The following is a 23577-nucleotide window of genomic DNA, read 5'->3' on the forward strand; positions in this document are numbered from 1 at the left end:
GTTTTTAACCCTGTGAAAGGAATTCTTTCTTTCCTCCCATACCCAGATTCTCGAGGTTCTGGGTGCAAGGTTGAAGTGTTTTATCACAGGAACGTCCTTTTGAAGATCTGTTTGATGTTTGGTAGAGCTTCCTACCCTTTGTATAGTTTCACTGTGTTATCTTTGGTAAACCATACATTGGGTGTGGGGGAAGACTACCCTCTTTATGACCAAGGATGTTGTTCCTGCTTTTAGGTTTTATGACCCTTTGATCAACACACACACACACACACACACACACACACACACACACACACACACACACACACACACACACATATAACACCCACACACACACACTTACATACAGTCCTTGTCTATGTAACCAAAAGGGGTTGCAGGGGGAGGTGTTTTGTAAACTATTGTTTGAAGTTTGTCAATAAAAGGCGGCGAGAGGAGGCCACCAGTGTGGTCATTTCAACGTGCTGGTCACAGATGAGAGGCCTCCCTTGCGCAAGAAATCGATCGAACATTGTTGCCTTGCTTTTCTTTCATGGGAATAAGTCTTAGAGACAGCGGGGTCTGAGTTTAGACCCAACAGATAAACCCCCACGTATCAGCTTAAAAACACTACAAAAGAACCAAGGATAAAGGAGGATTAGATCTGCCTAACTTTAATCACTATTTTTTAGCCAACAGGCTTCAGTTCATCTCTAGATGGTTTAAACACACCCTCTTAGATGAACCTTGGATAGGTGTAGAACAGGCACTATGTAATAACCTAGAAATTTCAGACCTACCATTTATCAGCTCAAACATCAAACGACATGAATGCTTTAAAAGCATCAACATCAGCTCTTCTCTGACAGCATGGTGGGAGTTTCTAAAAATGACAGTGTCTTCATTAATCCCATGCAAACGTACACCTATCTGGAACAATCCGGACATATTACAAAACAATAATATGATAAACTTTCCAGATTGGAGTTGCAAAGGAATTAAATACTTGGAACATATATTGGGAGGAACAGACTTTATTTCGTTTGACAGACTAGTTACACAATATGGGATCAACAAGAAACGATTTTTAGAATATCAACAAATTAAATCCATAATAAAAAAGAAATTTAACCTCAGTCAAGTTGAATTACAAACACCACCAAGTGCGGTACATTTTCTTACTCTTAAATCCCCCAAATTATTATCTAAAATATACAGAATACTTTCTAAAATAGATGAATCAATATCCCTTCCTATTGCAAAATGGGAAGTGGATTTATCAATCAGCTTAGACCAAAACCTTTGGTCTCAGATATGCTTAAAAACCTTTCAATGCATCAGAAATCCCAGTTTGCAATTAATACAATACAAAATATTACATAGAGTGCACTATACTGGTCATAGGATGTTCAAGATGGGCTATACGCCTTCCAACAACTGCTCACACTGCACAGCAAATACACCGGACAATTACATCCACGCTCTTTGGTTCTGTCCACCAGTTCAGAAATTTTGGCGTGAGATATGTGAAGACTTATCAAAGTGTCTGAAATGTAACATTCCAGCCTCCCCTTTAGTATGCTTGCTGGGCAACTTGGATGAGGTCACTGCAGAAATAAACACAGACCACATTGTTTTTATGGCCCTATGCATTGCCAAGAAAATGGTCCTCATTAACTGGAAAAATAAAAATAATCTTAATTCTAACCAATATAAAAACCATCTAATAGATCACATTAGTCTTGAAACAGCCTCTGCCATCACATTTGATCAATCCCTTTGGGCTCCTTTGATCAGCTTCATCACCTAGTGGGGGTGGGGGGTCATGGTTTGGTCCTGCCTTCGCTATTGTGGTTGATATGGGGGTAGGGACGGCCTTAGGGCGTCTGGGGAGTCCCTAGGGACGTTTCCCTAGAGGGACTAACCTGGGGGATGAGGCCATGACCTGGTTAGGAGCTCTGGGGCTCTTGGATGGTGTTTTCTTTGTGGCTGCGTACAGCGGAGATGGGGGAGGGTCTGTGCTGGCGGACGTTGGTTACTGGCCTGGTAGCCTGGCTGCCCCTGGGAGGGTTTGGGACGGGCGTGGAGGCTTGGGGGTCTGGGGGTGCTCCGCCCCCCCGGTCTGGGGTGCTGACCGGGCCTTGGGGGCTTGGGTCCTGGCTGTTGTGTCGCCGGAGCAGTGGGCGGGTGGGTGCAGGGGGGCTCAGCACCAGTGCAGGGGACCTCTGGTGCATCGGCCCAACTAGGGGGCTCTCTAACTGGTGGGGAGGTTGTTATATCTTTGCAGGTGGTCTCCTCACTACAGGAGCTCACTCTGCAGGTGGGGGGAGAGATATAGGAGAGGTGGAGAATGAACTCAACCTGGGTGTCTATTGTCTTGTGTAGTTTGGGAGATGATTGGATGATGGGGTGGGTGCAGTTTTCTCTGGGATGGAGTCGGGTGGGCTGCCCCGGACTCTGTGGGGCTGGGTGGTGCTGCTGCTGCGGGCCCCGGTCCGGATGGGCCTGGGCCCCCTTGCCCTGGTGGGTTCCATAGTGTGGGGGTGCCCACTGGGGTCAGCGGGGGAGCTGGCCCCAGGGAGGGGCCGCTTGCCCCTCCCTTTCTTCCCTCCCCATCCTCAGCTGCCTCCCTATTCCCGCTCTACCACACCCACCCACACACGCAGGGCTTGGGGTGCAGGTATGTCACCAGGGTGCAGGGGAAGCACTCCCCCTCTGTCCCCTTCTGGCCGCCTGTGCCTCAATTTTATTCTGCAACCTAGACATCCACATTACTCACACTCTCACATAACACATACATATAGGGCCTTGGGGGTGGGCACGTTTTACAGCATCCAGAGGATGGTCGGTGTACTCATACCCACCTCTGGCGCTGGTGCCCTACCCTCAATTTTAAATGCATATAGACACTAAGGGTTTTCGGGAGGAGCCGTGCTGCTCTCTGAGAGGAAGCTAGTACCATGCTCTCCTGAGTTTTAAATGCACTTTAGAACAGCACACAGCAACACTACATATGAGCGGGCGTAGAGAGGTTTGAGGTCTTCACTCACCCCGGTTCTGTTAGCCGTCAGGGCTGGGGGGCTGGGAGGAGGTGCTGGCCGTCAGACTGGGGTCTGGGATGCGGGGCCTCCCTGCTACTGCAGATAAGGAGGTGGTCTGCTTGCCTCCACCCCAGAGAGAAGGGTTACATCTCCTGGGTCTAGGTGCGGCTTGCCCCTCTGGGGCGGGGGTACCTGGACCTGGGATATAGAGTATGTTTGGGGAGTGCGACTGTCTGTGCAGTGTCTATTTGTGTCTGTCTACACGTTGGGTGAGTGCCGAGTATTTGGTTGTGCATATGGGGTGGGAATGCACGTCTGTGTCCGCGTGCGCCTGTTCGTCTGTGTCTATATGTCAGGTTGGGTCTTAGACTCCGCCTCTCTGGGTACATCTCAGGCCCTCCAAAGTACGGAGGCCTATCTCCCCTCACCACACTCCCTGCCGGTGGCTGATGCCCTCAGACGTTGGTGTGTTGGTGGTCCTTGTCGTCTGGGGCTGGGCACTCATGTATGTACCGGCTCACTCCTGGTGGCCGATTGGCGGGGCCTGGCGCCTGTGGCCCGGCTGGGCCCCTTCCGGGGGGTGGGATGCCCTCAGGCCTCTGGCCTCTGGGCCTGAGGCCTGGTTCTCTCTGGCACAGCTGGCTGCCGGCAGAGCCCGCGGGCACGCCACTGCAACCCCCTCTGGCCTCTGCTTCGTAGCTGCTGGGTGACCTCTCGTTTGGGGCTCTACTCAGCTCTTCCCAGGAGGGTGGCACGGTTCCCCCCCCTTTGGTGGTCCTCCTCGGGTCCTTGTACTCTGGGACCTCTGGATATCTGGGGCCTGGATCTCCTCCATACCTGCTTCATACCCTGGTGGACGGGGCTATGGCTCCCCACACTCCCTAGCAGATCGTTACATGGAGAAACCTTTGGAATACAAGCATGCTGATCCACACAGGTATGCACACAGGTATACACACGGGTGTTCACAGACGCGGACTACAGCTTTCTTGGCTGCTGCCTCAAAGCACATTGTGCGCTGTCTATCTTGCGTGCTGCACAATATCGTTTAATATTTAGTATCTACTGTTATCTACTGCTAGCGAGTTTATTGTAATGGTGCTGTTTTTATTATGTTGCTCTTTTTTTGTTTGCTTTCTCTTCTGTTTTTTTTCTCCATACAGGTGATCCAGGTGTTTTGTTTGTTTTTCTTTCTTTCTTCCCCCCTTCTCACCGTCTCTTCTCCCCTTTGGTTTTCTTTCTCTCCCTCTCTTCCCTTTCATTCTTTCTCCCTGTCCTATCCCACAGTCATGTCTGTCCCGTTTGTAGCAACCAAAAATAAAATAAATTCATAATTATAATAAAGGTCAATCAAATGGACCAATATGGCAAGGCCATGATGATCCACTTGGTAAAATAAATCCGCTTGGCATCGTTCTTGGCCTTAAGACAACAATTCTGATGGCTATAGATCCAAACGGGACACAAAAACAAAAAATACACCAGAATGAATTTGTAATCAGTGAAAAAGCTAGGTGAGTTTTCAACTTACAATGAAAAAAAAAAATCTTCCTCAAGCAGCAGGACAAAGTCTAATTCCAAATTAGAAATGCAAAATAGACAGTAACAGATAAACTGAGTGTGGGTGTAGATCTCTGCTTGCCTGATCACAGAGTATATCCATTTTGTTCTCTTAATGCCACTGTCTGTATTATTAAAGGAAATTAATCAATGAATCATCAATAAAAGAACAAATAACTGTCCAACTTCAAATTGCACCTTTCATTAAAAGTTGAAGTTTCTGGGGTTTTCAGGAACTCACACTTATAAAAAATTCATATCACAATCAGTTTATGAATGATGGTAGAACATCACATGATCTTACAACTATTTGTGTATTTCTGTTGCAGCTCATTCATTTCTTTCTCATGCTCTCTCTTCAGTTCTTCTATTTTGTCCTTTAACTCTTTGACTTTGTGGGTTCCGTGTTCCTGTAAAAGTTTGTATTTCTCCTCTTTGTCAACAATTTGTTTCATATGTTGTTGCCTCAGACAATCAAGTTCCTTGCTGTACTCGTTACTCAGAGCTAAATAGTCGTTGGCATATTTCTTTTGGAATCCATTCAATATTTCAGCTTGCTTTCTGGCCTCTTCTTCATATTTGTTCTTCATAGTCTTTATTTCAGTCCTGAATTGTTTCTCTAATTCTTTTTTCTCTCTATCCTCTTCTTCTTTTCTGGCTTGATCATCTTTCTTCTTCTTCTTCTCTAAATCATCCCTTTCTTGCTCATATTCTTCTTGAAGATTCTTTAGTTTTTGTTCCTCCTCTTGTTGTCTCTGTTCTTCTTCCACGTGTCGTTTTTGCCACCAATCTTTCCGTTCCTCCTCCCAAGCTTCAATTTTATCTTTCATCTCTTTTCTGCTGTTTTCCAGTTTTCTGTCAATTGTTTCTTTTTCCATTTTTTCTAACTGGATTTGCTTCTCTAACTCATTCAGTTTACTTGTCCACTCCTGTCTCTGAACTGCTTCCTGCTCTTTCTTCCGTTCATCTTCTTCTTTCATCTTTTCCTCTTCTCTCTTTCGTTCTTCACGCTCCCTCCTTATATATTCCTCTTTTTCCTCCAGTTTTTTGGCTTTCAGGTTCATCTCCTTCTCAATTTCTGCTCTCTGTTCCTCCATTTTTACTTTTATTCCTTTCAGTTCTTCCTCATGTTTTCTTTCCAGCTCTTCTCTCTCTCTCTTCATCTCTTCTTCCTTCTCCTTCAGGATTCGCTCCATTTCCTTCTTTATTGCTGCTTCAGCCTCTTGCAGCATCTCATTGGTGAAGTAGTTGCCTCCATTGTTCTTCACCATGGTGTCAATCTTTGTTATCAGCTCACTAACTTGTGTGCGGTTTTGTTTATCATAGTTATTGAACACATGGTATCTTCCTCCACAGTCAGAGATCAGCTTCTTACAGGAGTCATCACATTTCTGATCAATGTACTCCTCTATGGACAGTTCATCATTTTGCAGTGAATCTCCTCTTGTAAAAAGAACAATTGTGAACTTTCCACAACTTTTTCCAAAGGCTTCCTTTATAAGTTTTAATGTCTCCTTCTCTTCATCTGTGAATCTTCCAACCTGTAACACCAGCAGGAAGACATGTGGTCCTGGAGCCAGAAGACTGACACATTTCACCATCTCCTCCTGAACTTCTTTGTGGGTCAATGTTGTGTCAAACAGACCAGGAGTGTCAACCACAACAACAGGACGACCGTCCACATCACTCTGTTCTTTTTGACAGTACCTGGTGACTGATGTTTGTCTTGATTCAGCTTTAAACTTTTTTCTTCCTAAAATGGTGTTTCCTGAGGAGCTCTTTCCACTGCCGGTCTTCCCTACCAGCACAATCCTAAAAGGTTCTGGGCTCTCCTGCTGAACATCACCTGCAACATCAAATGAGCTCAAGTTACTTCAGAGATTTTCCAATATATACATTAAAAGTTAGGAAACCCATAACATGTCAAAATACTTACAACTGGATGCAGTGTCATTTTTCAGCATCTGGAGCTCTGCTTGTTGCTTGGTGATACATTCTGTTTGCCTATAAATTTTATCTATTTGAGCATATGCAAATGTTTCTATTGTATAGCTGCCTGGTTTATCCTTATTGGTTCTAACATGGTCCACAATCTGCAACAATTCTGGGATCTGCTGTTTGTCCTTGATGTTGAGAACAACAGATCTTCCTCCACAGCTCTCAAAGAGCTTCTGGATGTCCTTGCCTGGTTTGTTTGTGCATCTCATCTGCTCCACAGTGTCCAACAACGTGTGGATCTGCTCTTTATCCTTGATGTTAACAATAACAGGCCTTTGTCCATAACGTTGACAGACCTCCTGGATATTTGGGTCTTTGCTTACAAAGTTACCAACAGCTGGATCTGTAGGATCTGAGTCCACAGTGAACAGAATCATGGTGAAGTCATTGACTCGAGAGCTGAATGTGTCCTGGATGGTCTCTAACTCTCCCTTGTCTTCATCAGTGAGGGGAGCCACAGGTAGGACCAGGATGAAGGCATGGACACCCTCAGGATCACAGAGGGAGATACACCTGAGTGATTCCTCCATCACTGCCTCCTGAGGTTTTCCATACAAGGCAGGCAGCTCCACCAGGGAAACCCAACGTCCACACACCTCTCCCTGATGTTTAACACACTCTGATGAGTTGGAGGCTGAATGAAGCTCAGTCTGACCTAAAATGGCCTTGGCTGCTGACGTCTTCACTGCTCCTCTCCTCCCACACAGAACCAGGTTTAAAGATGGTTTGATCAGGTGATCATATTGGTTTGTCATTTCCTGAATCTTCTGCATTAATGATCCATAGTTATTGTCAAACATGTTGTAGTGCCTTCCTCCACATTCCCTGAGGACTTTATTCACAGAGAAACTCGTTTCATTCTCATGTGTGATGATGACCATCGAGTGTTTAAAGGATTCTTCTCCAAACAGACTCAGGATGAACTTCAGAGTTGTTCTATTCTCCTCAGTGAATTTTGAAGGTTTCACCAACAGCAGCAGAACGTTTGGTCCAGGATGACAGAGACTCACACTTGTCTTCACTTCTCTTCTCATGTCCTCCTCAGACAGACTGAACATGTCTGGCGTTTTGACTACTGTCAGTAGTTTTCCTCTCCACTCTCCACAGGAGGCCACACAGTGCATGATGGGTGATTGTCTTTGGCAGTGAAATCCTTGGTAGCCAATGATCAAGTTACCAAGTTTTGTCTTCTTATCTTCACTTTTGCCCAGCAGCACAATCCTGAACGCAGACACTGTGATACAACAGCAACACAACAATAACACAAATTAATCTAAAATCACAACACTTGGCTTGTACGAGGAGATCTCTTCAGTCCTCGGTATGCTCAGAGAACCTTTAGTCTACTCATCAAATGTGACATGTGACTTGGTCAAATGTGATGTGATTGTCTGTCACACTTAAAGATTCAAATCCAGTTACCAATGCAGTCAGCAATTATGTTTGTGAATGTGTTAAATATTTAAGCTATTTGCACAACAGCATGTTTAAAGTCAAAGTTAACTTAAACAAAATTGTGGTGTTACATTCTGAGATTACAAAGTTTAGCTGAATAATTTCTTTATTTTTAGAATTGTCAAGTTTAAACAACAGCTGACCAACGTGCTGCACAAGTTATAAAAATATATACTACACATAACAATTCAAACAGTTGGATGGACGAGCTAAGAAACAGAATGAGCTCTGAGATCATTTTATTTACTGTTGGTCAAAGGTGTTTTTCCAGAAACTCGAGGAGTGATTTGTTCTAATTTATTGGGCTGTGAAAATGAGACATTGCTATGTAACTTATTGATGCATAGATGTTGTATATTCTGTGTATTTCATCCTTGTCAGAAGAGTTTCTCCTCTTACCTGCAGCTTTAAAAGCGTCAGTGATTGGAGTCTCTGAGTCCTTTTGTTTTTGGTATTGTTGATCTCCTGCTGAAGTCATTGCTGTGTCCTCAAAAGCTTCATAGCTGACATGCTCTCCATTGTTGTCCTTTGTAATTCCCCCCAAATGTGTTAACAGCTCTGGAAGTTCAACTTTGAGCCTCTTCAAGTATCTGCATTTACATTTTTTGATCATTTCATTTAATGCTGGACTTTTCATGAAGTCTTCAACAGAACTTGAGCTCTCCTCTCTGGGTGCTGAGATCAGTATCAGTGAATGATCAAATGATTGATCACTGTAGCCTTGAAGGACTCTGCAGAGTCTCAGTTTGTGTTCTTCTGTAAAGTTTTCAGGCTGTACAAGCAGCAGGAACACATGAGGTCCAGGATCCGAGAGTTTTGCAAAGTCTTTTATAAACTCTGTCAGATCATGGTGGGAGGTGTCGAGAGGAGGCAGGTAGGGGGTGTTGATGACAACTAATTTTTTGTCTTCTAATGTAACACTATTAATTATACACCCTTTAGTTTTACTGCTGAACACAGTCTCTCCCAGTAACAGATTTCCCACTTCATTTTTCTCAGTCCAGCTACTCCCCAGCAGAACAACCCTCAGCTCAGACACTGCGGGAAACACAGAATAGAAAAGCAAAATTTATTGTGTTTCAGTGCTGTTTAAATCCAGAGGTACTTTATTGCTAAAATACTGCACCAACAAAATATTATAAACCCAGATATTCCAACAGCAGGTTGACACAGCTCAGTCTGACTCACTGTTTGGAACATAAGGACAAAGTTTGTAACAATACATTTTTTCTGCTCAGTTAAATGCATGTAGTCTAAAGAACTTGGAAAGAAAAGTGTCTGGACTTTTTTGAGTTGCTTGAAGAAATTTCCCCTCTCATCTGAGAAGCTTCTTCAGTTCTAGGGTCAGATCAAATCAAATCACTTTTATTGTCACATCACATGTGCAGGTACACTGGTGCAGTACATGCGAGTGAAATTCTTGTGTGCGAGCTTCACAGGCAACAGAGGTGAGCAAAACTACAATAACATAAGAACAAGCAAAATATAAGAATGGGTAAATCTGAGAATTATATGAATAAATATATGTGCAATATAAGAGTGTATGCGCATTACTGAATGTTCATACTAAACATGTATATCTACGTGTGTGTGTGTGTGTGTGTGTGTGTGTGTGTGTGTGTGTGTATGTATTTATATATATACATATTTTAAAAAATTAAATAGCATAAACAATAAAATAAGATATACAGAGGTTGGCAGTTGGAAATGTGCAAAACAGGTGGCATTTATATACAGTATGGAGTATATAAATGCCACCTGTTGAAGCTCTGGTAAGTGAAGGTGAGGTGTCTATGAAGTGTTCAGCAATCTGATGACCTGATGGAAAAAGCTGTCTCTCAGTCTGCTGGTATGGGATCGGATACTGCAGAACCTCCTTCCTGATGGAAGTAGTCTGAACAGTTTAATGGTGGAGCGTCCCTGATTTAAGTCCTAGGGAAGTATCCCCCAAGAGGGAGAATGGACCACCTGATGATCCTCTACCTAATCACGAGCCAAGGTGTGAAACTGGGTGTGGGTCCCAATCAGCCAGGGTTTCGGGTGAGCTCATTGTGAAACCTGGCCCCACCCTGTCATGTGATTTCCTGAGATCAGATGGCCCAGGATGTGAGTGGGCGTTAAGGCGTCTGGGAAGGATCTCAAAACTGGATTATAGATGGCAGAGAGTTGGTGTCGTAAACCCCGCCTCTGTTCAAAGATGGTCGCTCGCAGTGGATATAGATGCTTCTTTCACTCCTCTTTCAAACCATCTGTCCTCTCTGTCCAAAATGTGGACAGAGAAGTGTCCTCAAAAGAGTTGCCTTTGTCGTTTAGATGCAGATGGACTGCTGAGTCTTGTCCTGTGGAGGTGGCTCTTCTATGTTGTGCCATGCGCTTGTGAAGTGGCTGTTTAGTCTCTCTAATGTAGAGGTCTGGGCATTCCTCGCTGCACTGTACAGCATACACCACATTGTTAAGTTTGTGTTTTGGAGTTTTGTTTTATCTGAGTGTATGGCTGGGTCTGAAGTACACTGGGATGTCGTGCTTGTTAGTTTTTTGGGTTTTTTTAAGCAACTTAAAGACGTCCAGACACTTTTCTTTCCAAGCTCTTTAGACTACCACTGAGAATCTTCACTGACTTAACTGAATATACTACAGTGATAAAAAAAAAAAATTAGCAACAAAGGACATACATAATATTTGGTGACTTTTTTGCAGTGTCTTAAAAGTGTGTGATTGCTCTCTTCATTTAACATAATGCATATTCTCTGTTTAATTAATATTAAATTTAATCATTAAATAATTTGTATAATATTTCTGGGTTCAGAATGACTCACTGCTGTATGAACATTCATAGCTGCAACTGCTCTGAAGGGGATGGGTCTCCACTGTGACTGTAGGAATAGAAACATGTTGAAACATGAAACGATTGCATCATCATCTAAATGAACAATAGTGGTAGATGTGCCTTTGTTGAAATTTTGTACTCCACCATATTTGCACATAAATAAAAAAAATCTACTTTAAGATAAACTAGAATAGTCATTGCATACATGTACAATGAGATTATAGACCAACACCCGTGGTACAGAATACTGAAAATGCAAAAGAGACTTAAAGTAATAGAAGTATAACTTGTTTTTAAAATAAATTATCTCTCATAGTCAGAAACAGGTATATCTAATCAGCACAGGTCATTAACAGTCATTAAATTTTTTTTTAAAAACAGGTATTCTCCTTGAGATCTCTTTTTCCAGAAAAACCTATGTGCAAAACACATAAAACTGAGACAAACAGCTAGATGATAAAAGGGCACATAGTCACGATTACGTCGACGATCAAAATCGTCGACAACTACTTTAACAGTCGACGCGTCATTTGAAGCTTTGTAAGATACCGAAAGATGCAGGAATAAGCAGTAGGATTTAAGAGTGTAATAACGGACTGAAACAGAAGATGGCAGCACTGCATGTACAAGGATGCCAGCTGCCGTTAAACCCCGAAGAAGAAGAAGAAATAGTCTCCGGTATTGAAGCTGTGTCCAAATTTAGGGGCCACATCCTTTGAAGATTTGAAGGATGGGTCAGGTGTATCCTTTGTGACCCAACCTATCCCAGAATTCATAGTGCCACTCAGCGCTCAGGTTAAACATGATGTATTAGTCACTTAGATCAGCGGTCTCCAACCTTTTTTGCGCCACGGGCCGGTTTATGCCCGACAATATTTTCACGGACCGGCCTTTAAGGTGTCGCGGATAAATACAACAAAATAAAACTAGTACCGGTACCGAAAAAAAGGAGATTTATTCATAACACACGTGAAAAGACCCAGGAAAACCGAGTTAACAATAAAAACGATAACAAAATAACGCTTAAAACCGATAAAAAACCCTGAAAACTATACATTTCACACCTGAGCCTCAACTCTCGCGGCCCGGTACCAAACGACTCACGGACCGGTACCGGTCCGAGGCCCGGGGGTTGGGGACCGCTGACTTAGATAACTTGAAAATGTTATTATTTGGCTTTTTCAGTGTTTTATTTGTTCCTAAGTAAATCAGTTTGGCTGAGATTAAAGTTATAGTTTTCACACAGCTGAATAATGTCAAACAGAAAACTGAGATGGTAGAGAATTTACTCCAATGTCCTGTTATATTTTAGCGAGAAAAGAGCAGACGGCTGAATTTCCATGGCATTGTTTTATTACCTTTTTTCTGAGTGCACGTAAAAAATTTTGCAAGTACATATGTTGCATGTTGAGGAGAAAATTACTTCATTTTCATAACATGATGGATATTTGAACACCGGTGTACCACAAGGCTGTGTGATGAGCCCTTTCCTCTACTCCCTTTTCATGGGTTACATGACTGCAGACCTGCCGATGGTTCCAACACCATCATTAAGTTTGCAGATGACACCATGCTGATTGGCCTCATCAAAGACAAGTTCCTGGGTGTCCACATCTCCGAGGATCTCACCCGGACGACCAACTGCTTCAAGCTGGTCAAAAAAGCTCATCAGCACCTCTGCTTTCTGAGTACTGAGTAGGGCTGAACGATATATAAGATAAGATAGAACTTTATTAATCCCTCGGGTGGGTTCCTCTGGGAAATTCGATTTTTTTTTTTTTTTTTTTTTTTTAATATCGCATTTGCGATAATATCGCGACATGATCAAGTGCAATTTTCTAACCGCAAAGGCTGCGATTATACTGCGATTATATTATACAATTCATGGGCTGCATCCTCCTGAGGCCGCATTTGTAGACCGATTACGTCACAGCGACGCGCCGAAGGCTGTCCAAATTACTACCATATCCCAGAATTCATAGCGCGGCCCAGCCAAACTCCAGTTTCCAGCAATGGCGGCCGCTACTAAGTTTTAAAATTACTCATACTAATCTTTCTGGGTCACAAAATAAACTTTTAACATATTTTCAGGCGAGAAAGTAGTTGTGTAAACATCAAATATCTGCTCGGTTTATCAAGATATCCCATATTTGCAAAAGTGCTTCGACGTTTTCAGAGGCGTCTGCTACCCACCAGCTCGACAGCTAGCCGGGAACTCGAGGGTTACTGATGCGGCCGAGAACGGCACAACTCCCGGCACATCATTTTCAGATCACCGCGGAGTTTCGCTGCTCGGGTTAAACGTAATATATAAGTCACTTAGACAACCTAAAAATGTTATTGTTGGGCTTTTTTCAGTGTTTTGTTTGTTCGTGAGTAAATCGGTTTGGCTGAGATTAAAGTTATTAGATTAGATAAAATAAAACTTTATTAATCCCCCGGGTGGGTTCCTCCTTGGTTTTCACACAGCTGACTAAACGTCAAACAGAAAACTTATTAAACAGAAGTATGAGACAGTCGAGAATTTACACCAGTGTCTGGTTATATTTTAGATAGCAAGAAGCAGACGGCCGAGTTTATTAAACTCCACCGAGACAGCGGTGACGCTAATCAGAACTAGACCGTCCAATTTCACGCCTTTAAATTTTAAAGGCGTGTTTGTGTGTGTGTTTATACAATTGCTATTATGTTTGCACTTTATGTGTAATGTTACTGACTGCAGAGATCAGTAAGATGTGTGTATTTTTTATTTATTAGTTTTATTTATTTAATATTATTTTTTAATTGAATGACTGTCTAGTAGTTCACAGATGTCGAAAAACTGAGTGTGGTAAAGCCACTGATTTTGTTTATGTATATTTCTGCAATCTGCACATTGTACTGACTTTCATTTTAATGTTTACACCAGGGTTCCTTGTCAGCACTTTATGCTCAGATGTTTGTAAGCTAAAAATAAACTATTGTGTATGTTCAAATATACTGTTGTGATTGAAGAAGTTAAATAAAAATGTCAGTCATCAATTCATGCATCACCTCATGTCATCATAACAGAGGTCTGTCTTCCAGGAAAGAACAGTTTAAAATTAATGTAATATAGTATTGGCCATACTATATGATGTATTGCTTGTCTTTGTTTAATAATACAGAAGACAAAGACCTTAAAAAATAATCGCATATCGCATCGCAATCGCAATATTGGGGCAAAAAATCGCAATTAGATTATTTTCCATAATCGTTCAGCCCTAGTACTGAGGAAGAACCACCTGTCCCCAGACATCCTGGTGAACTTCTATCGCTGCACCATCGAGAGCATCCTGACCAACTGTATAACAGTCTGGTATGGGAACTGCTCTGCCTCGGACCGGAAGGCGTTGCAGAGGGTTGTGAAAACCACCCAGTGCATTGCCAGACCACCACTTCCTGCCATTAGGGATGGGTACCGCTATCTGGTGCCATGATGGCACCGGTTCTGACATAAAGGTAGTAACCAGACCGAAAAGCAGCGCACATTTCGGTGCTTTATTTCGGTGCTTTTTGTTTCTTGAGAGGTCATACACTTTGAATTCTAGCCAATCATTTTACCTTTGCAAGCGTAGTAGGCGGGCCCAGGTATGTACGTTCTTTTAGAGCAGAGCTACAGATTAAAAACGTCCACAACAAAAGATGCAAACTCAGCAGCCTGCAACAAGTGCTTTAAGGTGATACTGTGCAAAGGAGGTAACACCTTGAATCTGATGAAACACCTGGCGACGCATAGTGAGAAATGCATCGTATTTGATAGCTTGCTGCGAGACCTCACACCGAGCACATCTACTGCGGGTGTGGTGCCTGTTATCGGACCCGGAGTTAGCAACATCCCACCAAGAACCCGAAGAGTAGAGTCCTGGCCCCTAGCCCTGCCAGTGTAGCAGAAATGATGAGGATGATGATGCAGCAGCAGCCGTTCTTCTCTGCGTGAGTAGCTTCATGTTGTTCGTGTGTAATTTACGTTGAGTAGGCTAACCACGTTATTACATTAATGCATGTAAGGTGAACTAGCAAACACCGGTGTAGTTACATGTAGGGGTGGGTTTTTATAATCGATTTATCGATTAAAATCGATTCCAGCTTGGTTAACGTGATATCAATTCATTAAAATCCTGAATCAATTTTTTAATATAAATTTATTTTGGCCGAAACGCCAGAATCTCAGGTTAAACCCCACAAAATTTCAACAACCACCAAACAGCTAAAACAGTAAATGAGAGCAGGTACAGGGATTCTGCACAAAGACGTAAACACACAGCACAGATCCCGACGGATCACATCAGTGAGATGTTGCCTTTCTCACCTGACGGCACGGACACAGTCGGGGCTGAAAGCCGACAGCTCGCTGACTCTGATCTGTCGGCGGGTCTGCACTTTGTGTTTACACCTTTTTTGCACTGATTCTGAAGCTGCAGGTTTTTATCTCTCTCCAAACAATATTGACTGAACAGCAGCAATAGAAGATCCCAACTAGGCTTCACATAAACATCGTCATGAATTCCCTGACTTTTGCTGTTTTGCTTCCCAGCGATAAAATCACACTTCATGCACAGCTCTCTCCCTCTCTCTCTCTCTCTCTGTACTTCAAGAACAGTTTCCCGTCTAAAAATCTGTTTTCTGCATTATTAACTTGCTCGTTACGCACAAGTCTACCATTGTTTACAGGCTGTCGGCCGCTGTTTTTTTTCCTTTTACTTACTTCCGAAAAGAAAACCTAATTTCTGCTGTTCAATACTGAACAAATTTAAACTTTTTAAAATTATACAAAATTGCAGAACTCTTAGCTGTGTCTCTAATCAAACCTCTGTAACTTTGCTCTGCTTCACTTCAGCAGCGTTTTTGACCTACTGCAGAATATTTTTATAAAATCCCAGGCCAGGAAAATTGCCTTCATGTTTTTCTGTTTTTTGCTCAGCTACTTTGACACAAAGGCATCTGCTTTGATGCTTACACCTCTTTTTATAGATATAAAAATATGGAAATGTACTGATGCATGATATAAATTATAATATTTCTGACTGTCTGAGGCAAAACTTTCCCAGATTCAAATCGAATTGAATCGAATCGTGGATTGAATCAATTCAGGACCTTGTGAATTGGAATCGAATTGATTCTAGAAATCAGTGATGATACCTAGACCTAGTTACATGCGGCTGTCTTCTTGTTTGATAGAGTGATACCATATATGCCCTATAGCTGCAAAAACGGCTAACATTGTTATCTTTTTACAAAAAAACAGCTAAACATGAGAGGTTTTTGGACAAAGTTTGTCTTCTCCATTCCTAAAGCACTGGTTCGAGCACCGTTTAAGCACCGGCACCGTTTCAAAAGTACCAGTTTGGCACCGGTATTGGATAAAACCTAAACGATACCCATCCCTACCTGCCATACAAGACATCTACAGGAAGCGGTGTCTGAAAGGGGCTGGGAAAACCATCAAAGACCCCAGTCACCCATCACATGGACTCTTCACCCTCCTGCCCTCTGGGAGGCGCTACAGGAGCCTCCGGACTAAGACCACCAGCTTCTTCCCCACAGCTGTCAGACTCCTGAACTCTGCCTCCTGACATCTGACCCACATTAAACTCATGGACTGAACATACACACACACACACACACAATGGACAACTGTACCCTCAAACACAATAATAACACGGACTGAACCACCACTCACAACCACTAGCACTTTATATAACTACTATATAATTTATATATATATATTTATATATATATCTCACCGATCTCAACTGCACTTCTGTAAAAGATGTATAGATAATCATACTGTACAATACAATAATTATAGTTTTACAATTGTTTATTAATACTCGCAATTGTATATCTACAATCTGTATAGTTTTCATATTTTTAACCATATGTAGAACCTGTTCATAGCCTGTACATACTTATAGTTATAGTATATTTATAACATACCTTCATACCATGTACATTGTAACATACCTATAATGGATCTATATTCTGTAATATATCTATATTATTGATAGAGCACTTTCTCAATGGATGCAAACTGCATTTCGTTGCCTTGTACCTCTGACATGTGCAGATGCATGCTGGTGCAATAAGCTGTACATTTTACATCCAATGGATGTGGGGAGAGGGGACACTTGCGCAGTGCATTTATCACAGCATATAATGTGTTTTCTGGATACACTGTGCTTTTTCAGCATTCAGAGATTGATAGCTCTGTGTCAGAGCTGGCTATGAATTTCAGGCAGATCAGGTCTTAACTTAGCAAAAAAGTTATCAATCATTCTTTTCATCTTTTCTCATTACCCACAGCTGCTCACTAGGGCTGGGTATCATCACTGATTTCTGTAATCCATTCCATTCTGATTCATAACGTCACTATTCAATTTGATTCAATTTAGCCTCAGACAGTCAGAAATATTATAATTCTGATCATTTATCAGTACTGATACATGTGAGACTTCAGAGGTGTTAGCATCATAGCAGATGCCTTTGTGTCAAAGTAGCTGAGAATAAAACAGAAAAACATGAAGGAGATTTTCCTGGCCTGGCTTTTTATAGCAGATAACCTGTCATGGTCCTGGGTCGTTTGACCCAGCATGTTCTGTTTACTGTTAATACTATCTTATGTTCTAGTTTATTCTGATTTTGGTATCCTGTTCAACAGTTCTTAGGGTTTTGCTTCTTGTGTTTAGTGTTTTGTTATACCTGGTATAAGGAACAGACTGAGACAGCAAGCGCATCGCGCACCACTGCCCAGTATCCTACTGGCCAATGTACAATCCATGGAGAACAAGCTCGATGACCTAAGAGCAAGGGTCACCTTCCAACATGACATGAGGGACTGCAACATTCTGTGCTTCACGGAGACATGGCTGACCCCCACCGTGCCGGACCAGGCCGTAACTCCGTCGGATTCATTCTTTGTGCTCCGCGCGGACAGAACGGCAGAGTCGAACAAAACCAAAGGTGGAGGAGTGTGTTTCATGGTAAACAGAAAGTGGTGTGATGCCAGGAGCATTTCTACTCTCTCCAGCGGCTGCTCGCCACATCTGGAGTTCCTGAGCATTAAGTGCCGCCCTTTCTATCTGCCCCGTGAGTTCACCTCAGTCATCGCCACGGTGGTCTACATCCCACCCCAAGCGGACACAGGTATGGCTTTGTCCGAATTACATGATGTGCTGAGCTCGCTTCAAAACAAGGACCCGGGCGCAGCCCTCATTGTAGCAGGAGACTTTAACAAAGCGAACCTCAGACAAGTCATGTCAAACTTTTACCAGCATGTCTCGTGTCCAACGAGAGGGGATCGGATTTTGGATCACTGCTACACGCCATACAAGCAGGGCTACAAAGCTGTCTCACACCCGGCTTTTGGGAAGTCTGACCACAACGCCATCTTCCTCATTCCCCAGTATAAACAAAGCATACGGAGGGAAGACGTGACCACGAGGGAGGTAAAACGGTGGACTGCCCAATCAGAAGCTACGCTACAGGACGCACTCAATGACGTCGACTGGGACATGTTCAGAGCATGCGCAGTCGACATCAACGAGTTTACGGAAGTAGCAGTATGCTTCGTCAATATGCTAGCGGAGGAGATTATCCCCACTGCGAGAGTCACCACATTCCCAAACCAGAAACCGTGGATGGACAGATCGATCCGCACTGCAGTAAACGCCAGGACCGCCTCCTACAACGCGGGTCTCGCCACTGGCGATATGAGCGCCTACAAAGCGGCCTCATACGGCGTGCGGCGTGCGGTGAGAGATGCCAAACGCCGGTACCGGGAACGTGTGGAGTCCCGCTTCCACCAGGGCGACACACGGAGTATGTGGCACGGACTACGCACCATTACGGACTACAAAGCCAGGGACACTGCGCCGATCAACGCCGACTCTGCATTCACCAACGAGCTGAATCGGTTCTACGCCCGTTTCGAGGTTAACCAGGCGGCTAATGCTATTTACCGCCTGGCTACCGAGGACAGTGACGTCATCAGCGAGAGACCGGTGACCAGCATCGTGGAGCATGACGTCCGAGCGGCACTGAGGAGAGTGAACACAAGGAAAGCGGCGGGGCCAGACGGCATCACCGGCCGTCTGCTGCGCTGCTGTGCTGACCAGCTAGCAGGTGTGTTCACTTACATCTTCAACGAGTCCCTGGCGAAGTCTGTGGTCCCCACATGCTTCAAAAGATCCACCATCATCCCTGTGCCCAAGAACAGCAAACCCTCATCCCTGAACGATTACCGGCCAGTTGCACTGACCTCGGTAGTAATGAAGGTGTTTGAGAGGCTGCTGAAGAACATCATCTCCTCCTCCATCCCAGACACCACAGATCCGCTGCAGTTCGCCTACAGATCCAACAGATCCACAGAGGATGCCATCGCCCACGTCCTACACACCACTCTCAGCCACGTGGACAAGAAACAGGGTAACTATGTGCGAATGCTGTTTGTTGATTACAGTTCAGCGTTTAACACAATAGTGCCCTGCAGACTGTTCACAAAGCTCAGGGATCTGGGACTTAACAGCCGTCTGTGTGCATGGGTGTTGGACTTCCTCACTGGCAGAACTCAGGTGGTGAGGGTGGGCAGGTGCTTCTCCAACAGCATCACCATCAACACAGGAGCACCTCAGGGATGTGTCCTCTCGCCACTGCTCTACTCCCTCTACACTTCAGACTGTGTGGCCACCCACGGCTCCAACACCATTGTGAAGTTTGCTGACGACACAGTGGTGTTGGGTGCCATCTCTAACAACGATGAGGCGGCCTACATGGATGAAGTGAAGAATCTGGCATCGTGGTGCCAAGACAACCACCTCCAGCTGAACGTCAGCAAGACCAAGGAGCTGGTGGTGGACTTCAGAAGGGGTCAGCACAGAGACTACAAGCCCATTATCATCAATGGAGCTCCAGTGGAGAGGGTGCAGTCCTTCAAGTATCTTGGTGTCCACATCTCCTCAGACCTGACATGGGCTGCCCACATTCAGGTCCAGACCAAAAAGGCTAGGCAGCGCCTGTATCACCTTCGACAACTGAGGAAGTTCAGGGTCTCTCCAAAGATCCTCAGGATTTTCTATACAGGCGCTGTGGAGAGCATCCTCACACAGAACATGACATCGTGGTTTGGGAACAGCTGTGTGAAGGACCAAAAAGCTCTCCAGAGAGTGATCCGTACAGCAGACTTCAGGACACCTACACCAGGAGATGCCGGACTAGAGCAGCGCAGATACTGAAGGACCCGTCCCATCCTGGCAACAAACTGTTCCAACTTCTGCAATCTGGTAGAAGGTTCAGCATCATCCGGGCAAGGACAGAGAGACTCAAGAGGAGCTTCTATCCCCAAGCCATCCGTGCCCTAAACACACACACCCGCCCTCTCACATCATCTATAATTGACTGAGACAGGACTCTTCCAGACACTAAACCAAGGCACAATGTACATTTCAATTCCTTTAATTTTAAATATGTTTATATTGTCTATCCTGTAAAATAGTCAGATGTCTATTCATATTAATGTACAGAATTCACCTGCTTGCTGCTACTACTGCACATTCACCCAGTGTATATACTATATATATATATATATATATATATATATATATATATATATATATTTATAATGTTCTTCCTCTACACCCCCCCCCAAATTTTTGCACATGTCGAGGAGCGTGTCAGGCCACATTTCACTGTGTGTTATACTTGTATAACTATGCATGTGACAAATAAAGAACCTTGAACCTTGAACCTACCTACCTAAATCCTCCCCCGGTGCTCTGTTCGTGTTCCTTAGTTTGTGTCTGTAAAATAGTCTGTGAATTTCCTATTTTACTTTGAAGGTTGGTGTCTCAGGTTAATGTATTCTGTTTTGCTTCCCTCAGTCTTGTCAGGTGTAATTGTTCTCAGCCATGTCCCCAGCTGTTTCCTCTTTGCCTTGTTCTCCTTTTATAGTGTGTGTGTTTGCCTGTGTTCATTGTCGTTGCGTCTGTGTAACTCGTTGTATCGCTGCGTCTCTCTGCCCTACATTCTCTGTTCATCATCACATTCTCCAGTTTTCCCCAAAGCGCTGTACACTACATTCAGCCATTCACCCATTCACACACTGGTGATGGCAAGCTACATTGTAGCCACGCACTGACAGAGGCGAGGCTGCCGGACACTGGCGCCACCGGGCCCTCTGACCACCACCAGTAGGCAAACATGGGGTTATTATCTTGCCCAAGGATATTTGGCATGCAGCCTGAGCAGCCTGGGATCGAACCACCGACCTTCTGGTTAGTGCTCTGCCACCTGAGCTACAGCCACACCAGTTCAGGTTATTTCTTAGTTCTGTTCACGCCATCCTTGCTTTTATTTGTTTTCATCTCCTGTAATTAAAAGCTTACTCGCCTCTGCCTGCATCTTGGGTCCTCTTTCTCACAGCACCACATCACTGCTGCTGCAGCCATGACAGAACAGAACAACCACATAATGGACCATATTCTGAGGAGCTCCGGGAGGATTTAATTGACACTATGTCAAGGTGGATTAACCTGTGGCTGGAACATGAGATGAAGGAGTTTCGTCACGCTCTGGAGGCTCGCCTACACCGACTAATGTTCCAATCTCCCCTGGCTACTGGATTCACTTCAACCACTCCTACATGATTTCCTTCTCAACACACTTCACCTTCACCCCCACTACCGCTTTCCTACCCAGCTTGGCAGACAATGTTATGCCTGGCCTGCCAGATGTTATGTTGCCGGGTCATCGGAGCCGTCTCCGAGGAGGAAGCGGTGGCTGCACTGTCGGCGCGTCACCCCACAGCCGGATTTCAGAACTTAAGAGCAGCCAGCTGTGGTGAGTGAAAAGGACACTTTTTCCACTATTTTTCTATTTTGGACAATGGGACTGTTTATTCAGGAGCTGTGTGTTTTGTGACAGAGGATAATGATTACTGTGGGTTTCCCACTTCAACTGTGAATGAAATCACAAGGACTGCCTTTGCAGAGGCTACTTCACAGTTAAGGGACTGTTTTTCACCTGCTCCACTCCTGTTGGACACAACCAGTACAGCCGTCATTTCTGTCAGCCCCTCAGGTTTCAGCTCAGTCATGCATGCAGCCATTAGCTCTGCCGTCATTTCAGTCAGCTGTCCAGCCTGTAGCTCTGTCACCTGTTCAGCGTATAGCTCTGCCGTTAGCTGAGTCTGCTGCTCAGTCGTTTGCACAGCCTGTAGCTCGTCTTTTAGCACAGCCTGCAGTTCAGTTACCTGCTCAGGTTGCAGTTCAACCATCAGTTTAGTCTTTAGCTCCACCACCTATTCAGCCATCACCTTCATACACTCCTGCTGTGCTTAGGGCTATGTCAATACCACCCATAAAGGACTGTTTTTCTTCCACCCATTCAAAGCAGAGAGATAAACATGTAAAGACTGTTATGGTTCCTTAAAAGCTGGCCTGTTTAGAGACAGTTACTCTGTCCAGGGCCTCCCTAGAGGCTGAGGTTCAGCTCTTAGCTGACTGTGGACCCCTGGAGGCTTAGAAGCCAGCTGAGGACTGCACCCCGCTGTTGGTTTCCACACTGTCACCTGCAGCGTCACCACCATCTGGTCCTGCGGCTGCTACGCCGCTGTCCAGTCCACGTCCAGTGCCTAAACATTGCCGGCCTATTTCCAGGTTGCTGGCTGGACATCATTGCCGTAATGGACAGCCTCCTGAATGGTGTTGCTGCTGCTGCCTTCTGCCTGGCTGGCCTCCGGACCCATTTAGTCTCCGTCACTACTGCTGCCTTCTGCAATTTTCTAAAAATTTCTTACACATAAATTCAACAGAAGTCAGTAGCCACGTGCACAAAGCCATCAGAGACACACTGTCTGCTTTGCGAGTACTGCAGCAGATATCCCTTCACTTGGGCAACTCTGCTATTGAAGTTAAATACCGCTCTCTTGAAAAGTCAACCAACTTTTGACAATTTTGGAGGAAGAAGGGTCCTAATGTAATGTTAAAGCAGCAACACCACTGCAACTGTGATGGAAAGATTTACTGCATTAAGTTACACCATGAAAGCAACTTAGAATGTAGTGGTGTTTAAGATTTCTTCAACATTTAAGTCATCTAGTGACAGCTGTCATTATTTCCAGTGCTACAGAAGTTACAGCAATACAGTTGATAGTTAATTTGGATAACTTCATTTCTAAATTACAAACAAATACAGTTCAAAAAAACAGTGTTTATGTTGCTGTTTATGTTATTGTGTTACTTGGTGAATGGTGCCTTTGTGTGTGTGTGTGCGCAGCTGATTTCTCTGCACGCCAGTTGTTGAATTTTTGCAAAATTAATTTAATTGCATGGGTGGCAACCTGAAAACCTGAACTTGTTGTGAGGAGGGGATGACATAATAATAAAGGACACTCACTGGCGGGTCTCGTTTGTCTGTGAGTTTTGCCTCCAGTTAGGTAACACCCATAACTTCCAATAGCGGAACATACAGCACCAAATCACAAGCCCAGAATTCACAGGGTTCAGTGCTAGGACCAATTCTGTTTACATTATACATGTTTCCATTATGCCAGGGGTCGGCAACCCTGGGCATGCGTGCCACAGCTGGCATGTGAAGGGTTAAGTGATGGCACAACCATAGCTGGAATGGCCATCGGCCCGCCGATGGTGATTTTTCATTTTTTTGAGCCGAAGGGTTTTTGTTTTCTGTTTGTAACGGTAT

At 44.2% G+C, this 23577-nt stretch overlaps 1 protein-coding gene across 1 annotated transcript in view; it reads right to left on the minus strand.

Annotated features, from left to right (window-relative positions):
- Window positions 1-997: 997 nt before the first annotated feature.
- The window catches only part of LOC145432239 (uncharacterized), a 42337-nt gene continuing 19757 nt past the window's right edge, over window positions 998-23577 (minus strand). Inside the window, exons 5-8 of the mRNA XM_080308933.1 lie at window positions 10850-10906; window positions 8433-9071; window positions 6517-7812; window positions 998-6426 (exon numbers count right to left, since the gene is read on the minus strand). Coding sequence (XP_080165059.1) covers window positions 4871-6426; window positions 6517-7812; window positions 8433-9071; window positions 10850-10906 — 3548 coding nt within the window. The 3' untranslated portion in view covers window positions 998-4870. The remainder of the gene's footprint in view (window positions 6427-6516; window positions 7813-8432; window positions 9072-10849; window positions 10907-23577) is intronic.

The sequence above is a fragment of the Astatotilapia calliptera genome, chromosome 12 (genome assembly GCF_964374335.1).
Source record: "Astatotilapia calliptera chromosome 12, fAstCal68.1, whole genome shotgun sequence".
Classification (NCBI taxonomy): Eukaryota; Metazoa; Chordata; class Actinopteri; order Cichliformes; family Cichlidae; genus Astatotilapia; species Astatotilapia calliptera.